General features: G+C 25.9%; 1 protein-coding gene across 3 annotated transcripts; it reads right to left on the bottom strand.

Moving 5' to 3' along the window:
- Window positions 1–337: 337 nt before the first annotated feature.
- Window positions 338–5,176, bottom strand: LOC115695174 (transcription factor bHLH160). Of its 3 annotated transcripts, XM_030622264.2 has the most exons (5): window positions 5,006–5,176; window positions 4,135–4,383; window positions 3,758–4,014; window positions 1,415–1,795; window positions 338–652 (listed from the first exon to the last, which is right to left on the bottom strand). In XM_030622264.2, exons 1-5 carry the CDS (start codon window positions 5,010–5,012, stop codon window positions 554–556), a joined length of 993 nt encoding a protein of 330 aa, XP_030478124.1. In that variant the 5' UTR covers window positions 5,013–5,176; the 3' UTR covers window positions 338–553. The 3 variants fall into 3 exon arrangements, with proteins under 3 accessions (XP_030478124.1, XP_060973306.1, XP_060973305.1); XM_061117323.1 differs by having other exon boundaries at window positions 1,415–1,792; window positions 3,758–4,383; window positions 5,006–5,163; XM_061117322.1 differs by having other exon boundaries at window positions 3,758–4,383; window positions 5,006–5,158.
- Window positions 5,177–6,430: the final 1,254 nt, after the last annotated feature.

Here is a 6,430-nt window from a genome sequence, read left to right as displayed (position 1 = left end):
GTCCTGGTGTTGTTGTGGTGGTTATGTCTGTGATTGTCAAAGATGGAGGCCTCATACTTTTATTTTGGTATTGACAGTATAAAAGAAAAAAAAAAAAGAGAAGGACAGTATAAATGTTAATTCTGCCGTCTGACAGTAAAATTGAAAAGTATTACCCCAAATCCAATATTTTTGTAAAATATCCTATAAAAATTCCATAAATTCAATATCCAAAATTAATGACAATGCAGGTAGATTTTATTATTTGAAATATAACCTTGTGAAATAATTGTTTTTATATATTAAGAAAAATTCTCTCTGATCAGTAGTACGTATATAATATAATTTTATGTATTGAAAACAAAACGCTTAATTTTATTAGAGTGGGAAAACAAAATGTATATACAATAACAAAATTTCAATAGCTAATATTAATGCAAGAAAAACTCATCTATATATGTATGTATTATTACAATTAAGTTAACTTGATATGTATATATATATGTACAATTGCTTTAGACAAAATTATTGAATTTAATTACAGTTTTTGGGAAACTTGATACCTGTCAACATTTTAATTAGCGGTCAACCAAGAAATCACCTTTTCTTTTAACATGGCAGATGAGTCATCATTTCCATTATTACTTGAGCTTGTTGAGCTCTCATTCATGATCTGTATCCAAAAAAAAAAAAAATCAGCATATAAAATAACCTTAGTTTAAACATCAAAGCTCAAGTATGGTGATGGATATCTAATGGAGTAATTAGTTCCTGCTGATCAATAAATTCATCTTAATTAAAGCACAATACTTTTTTTTGTATGAACTATTTGTGAATGAACAAAACAAAACAATATAACTAAATTGGGGAAAAAATGTTTTTCTTTTTGTAGGGTATGGGGGAAAAATGTTGGATGTAAAGGTTTCACTTTTTTTTTTCTTACCTCAACATATGAAGATTGAATTAATTAGTAGGATAAAATTAACTATTCCAATGTTGTTGGCTTATTTATTTCAATATATTCTCTCAGCTTAAAAGCATTGTTATTAGGTATCCTAGCAATATGAGACTTCATAAACCGTGAATCTCCTTAAACATTTCTCTTATAAAAATTATCCAACAATAATCCATTCTAATTCAATCCACAAAACCTCATATAGAATTATACATATAGGGCTCGTTTGGAACGCCGTATTAGGTCGTATTGTATTGTATTGTATTATATTAAATTGTATTTTATGCAATATTTTTATGTAAAACTATATGTGGTATTAACTTTTATGGACACCTAAATATATAATATTTTAGTATAAATTAAAGTTTAACATAGTATTATATAAAAATATGATATATAATCCAATTCAATATAATACAATACAATACAATACGACCTAATACGGCATTCCAAACGAGCTAATACATAATAATATAATACCTGGATATGAATGTGGTAGCAGTCTCTCTCATCACAAACATGAAGAGTAGAAGCACTCAGAATAATGAATATCCCTTGTTCTTGATCTTCAATATATTCCAATAAGCTTGGGAAATCTTTTTGTTTATTTCTTGGCCTGCAAATTTGTATGATAACCTCATCCTTTTTAACTTCATTCACTGAAACTGTGAGAGAATTATTAACTGGTGAAGCCAATGTAGCACTACTAATATTCTTTTGGTTAACAACTTCTACTACTGGTATATTTTCAACAGCTGATAGGGTCTTCTTCTTCAGAGTGATCAATTCTTCTATTTCATTCTCTAACTCTGGAATATATTCAAGAGCTTTATCGATTATTCTTGGAGCAGTCCATCTCTTCTATAAAATTTATACAAAAAGCTAATTAGAAAATCATATGGGATGCTTATAATACTTTTGCTAAATTTTTAATAGAGAATGATTTAATATGTAGTTCTATTAATTAATGGTCATAAATCTGATGATCATGTAGTACTATCAATATATATCTCTATATATATTTTTTGAAATCATCTTTATATATATATATATATTCAGTGTTTGATATAGTATAAAATTAGGCTCTTAATATTATCATGTTGAGAGTTATGATCGATCGTTTTTATCTAAACAAACCAAACCAACAATTAGTAATAAGTGTAGTGACTTAAATTCATTGTAATATATATTTTCAAACATCTTTGTGTGATAGTCCTAATGAAGCCATCTACATTGAATAAAAGCAACAAAACAATTATTCAACAAAAAAAAAACAATTATTAAAACAGGTTAACCCAATTATTATGCACATATAGATATATGTGTTACATTAATTTTGTAGTGAGAACTATAAATTTCTGTATGTATACCCTAGCAGCTAATGCTTTAACCTAAATTGATAAATAATTTAAGGTTGTTTTTGGTTAGAATGGATGAAAATATAAGAATGAGAATGACATTAGAATGGATGAAAAGATAGAATGGAATAAAATTTAAAATGTAAAAAAAAATAATCAATCTTGCATTAGATTGGTCCTTTTTTTTTTCCATCTTCAAATAAAATAGTCATTCCTCTATTCTATTTTATTACCTCTAACCAAACACAACCTAAGATGACGTTTAGTTGAAATGAATCGAATAAGAATGAGAAAGAAATATGAATATGAATGGAATCAAATTTAAAATGCATAACAAAATTAAAATAAAATAATTAAATATTTTCTTATCCTCTCTTGCATTAGATTTGTTTTTTATTCAATTTTAAAATAGAACAGTTATTTCACTAAAATTATAGAATAGTCATTTCATTAAAATGACATTATATAACCAAACAAAAGATAACAATTGTTTCTTTTACATTTCATTCTATTTCATTACCTCTAACCAAATGCCAACAAAGATCTAATTCATATTCTGTTTCAAATACAACTTTATGCATGACCCATCAAAATTTGTGATTGCTAGATTGTATTTCAAAATTAAATCCAAATTACTATCTAAATTTCTGCAAGAAAATAGAAAATAAAAAACCATATTTTAATTCTCCCTTTTTATTTTTTTTCTTTCCAAAAATATTAAAAACCAAGAACATATTTGGTATTATTTTCTGTTTTTTGTTTTAAAAAATTGTTTTTAAAAATGAGAACAAAAAATAGTTTTTGAAGTTTTTAAAACACAAGTCACGTTTAGTTAGTGTTTTTAAAAACAATATTAACTAAAAGTGAATTGGCTTTTAAAACAAAAATCAACATTTTGTAGTTTTCAAAATTTTTATTTTTTGTAACTTTGTTTTCTGAAAACTGTTTTAAAAAAACAAGGCCAAACGAGCCAAATTGTTTTCAAAAAATAATTTTTAATTTTTTTAAAAATAAAAAATAGTTTTTTAGTTATAATGCCTAACATGCACCAAATTATATCTTATTCTGATCTCTACTCTTTTCTCTCCACTTTTCGACAAAATAAGGCTATAATTCTCTTCCATCAAGTGTACACTTCGAATATTTTGAGAAACATATTTTTAGCCACAAAATTTAAAATTTTATTTGAAAATTACATTTTTTAAATCATGAATCAATCAATCCCTAAAGTTCTCCATACACACAAAATATCTATAAATAAAGACAAATACTAAAAGGTAGTGGTGCCTAGCACTATCTAAAGTGTCATATCGCTATATTGATGCATTTAAGTATTAAATTTTATATAATTCAATATAATGACTTTTATGTAATATCGTTAACCAATCGCAAGGTATTAGTTCTAATTAGACACCACTCTCTATAATAGTAGCTAGTGCTCATAAATAAAACACTGAAATTATACCTTGAGCTTTGACAGTCGAGTACTAGGAAGCAAGGAACCAAGGGCCATGTAAGTCTCACTAATCTTCATCCTTCTTATCCTCTCTTTAGCATTATGCTCTTGTTTTTTGATGAGTGTATCTTTTTCTTCTTCTTCTTCAACCTCGGATTGAATCAAAGTCTGTCTTTTATCTTCAATAATAGTACTACTCTTCAAATTTTTCTTATTACACTTGCTTGATTTTCTTCCCTTCAGTACCTTTGAGCTAATGATCAAATCTTTTCCAGTGCTCAAATTATTAGTATTCACTATAGATGAGTTTTCTTGTTGATCAACAAACATGTTTGAGTAGTACTCCACATTATTATTGGGACATATGTTAATGCTATTATTATTACCTTGTTGATCATGAGCAACATCGAACACATTTCCATTTTCTGATGAGGCTTGAAGAATAAGGCTGTCGTGATGATTTTGGTGACTATAGCCATGTTTGGATACTCCATTAATATTCTCAATTCTCAATAATGGTGAAATTCCTTGCTCATCATCATAAGTACTAGGGTTAACAATGATCTGATTCTCTACCAGCCATAAATCATCCAAAACTTCTAGGATTGAGGGCGAACTAATAACAATATTATTATCTACATGAATTAAACAGATAAGTGAAATTGTTAGTAATAACAAGCAAAGAAGATTATATATATATATATATATATCATTTATTTTTTCAAGCAAAAATGACCTATAAATATGTATCATTTCTGTTCTTCTTATATATATATTTTTCAAGAACGGTCTGGATCCCTTAAACACAAAAAAGAGAGGAAACTATACAACAAATATTTAGCTAGTCTGTAATTAGAATGGAATATTAATTTGCAATCCTAGCTATAATCTTAAGTTAATAGTTTTATTATTATACAAATTAATTATTTACGATCATAACTAATATAAACACAAAAAGCTTTTCTATTACAGCATAATTTTGATGTATCAATTCAATACATTAAAAATTTTCCACTTTAAAAATAAGTCTATATATAAGAAAATCTTGGTCTGTGATATATATATATATACATCTCTGTGTGTGTTTATATATATATATATATATATATATACATATCTGTGTGTGTTTATATATATATATATATATACATATCTGTGTGTGTTTATATATATATATATATATATATATATATATATATGTATGTACGTATTTAATGAAAGTGAAACAGACAGATGCAAAGATTATTGATGAGATACCTCCCATATCATAAAGCTGGATCTTAAACCCACAAGGAGTTAATTTAAGAGAATAATAGTTTAGGAATATAGTAGAGAAAATTGAAGGAATAGCAAATTCATAATAACGTAGACATATTTCATAATTTCACGATGATCAAATATTTAGCTAGCTAATCTAAAAGTCAACGAATTATATATCATCAGTTCTGAAGAGGCATTATTTATTTATTTTTGAAGAGGCATTATTCTAATTTACAATGAAAATATCGAATCTAAAATAATTAACATAACACCTTATAATCTTTTTACCATATATTTAAGTACTAGTTAATAATCTCCAAATGAGTAATGCTACAAGTGTATACTATATATATTTACTATTTTTCTATATAAGCTTTACCTTTAAAAGTAGATGCAACATACATTATTAAGGGTTTCTCTTTTAAAATAAATAAATAAGTCATAAACCAAATGACTTTACTTGATTAATATTCCATGATATATTATTATTTTATTTTTCTGCAAATTAATTAAAAGAGAATAACTTACATTAAAATGGGTTTGGCTTCCTTCGATCAGATGAACATGAAAACCAAGAAGAAGAAGCAAGTAATAGTAACCATTTGCATCTGCTGTTGATTATTATTAATTATTGACAATATAATTAAAGATAATTAATTTGGTTTTGGACAAGTTTTTAGGTACAAGTACAGCAAACTGATCACGAATTTCAAAAGTTTGTATTATATATTTTGATTAAAAAAAACTGGTCACTTGTAGTACAACATAAGTTTTGTTAGTACATTTCTACATGAGCAGAAGTACAAGCCTTCATCTGTGAAGCTTATATTCCCTTTCCAAGAAAATATAATATTATACTAACTAATTATAAAGGACGTGTTTTGTGGAATTATATATTATTATTTCCTACCCATTTCTAAATGTTTTATTGCAATTTTAACTGTGCATTTACAGTAAAATAATAATAAATGTCGTTTTTAATTATCACCTATACTAGCAAAAAATTACGTGCGAGGGACCTATACTATAAATTTTATGCTAGTTTTTTTCTACGTTATTAAAAAGTGATACAATTAAAAATAAATAAAAAAATATTATTAGTTATTAGGTTCAACATCATTACCCTGTGTTCATTTTTAAGGAAAAAAAATATATTTATGAAATAATAATTTGTTGCAACGCATATAGAGGCAAAATTCGGAAACTATAACATTTATTAGTAGAGTATTGACAATTTCAACAGTAAATTAACTGATTGTATACTTTTTTGTCTGCTAACATTAAGTATTTGATATTTGAGTGGTGAACTCTTATTTGTCCGCTTTTCAAATTTTTCTGACACTCTCATTTTATTCTTCCAACTTTTTGTAGTTGGAGTGATGTCCTTACACTACAAGAAATGTCACTTTTGTCAGCACATTT

This window comes from Cannabis sativa, chromosome 6, assembly GCF_029168945.1.
Source record: "Cannabis sativa cultivar Pink pepper isolate KNU-18-1 chromosome 6, ASM2916894v1, whole genome shotgun sequence".
NCBI lineage: Eukaryota > Viridiplantae > Streptophyta > Magnoliopsida > Rosales > Cannabaceae > Cannabis > Cannabis sativa.
Note: the sequence above shows the minus strand (reverse complement) of the source record. Positions and strands in the feature narration are given on the sequence as shown.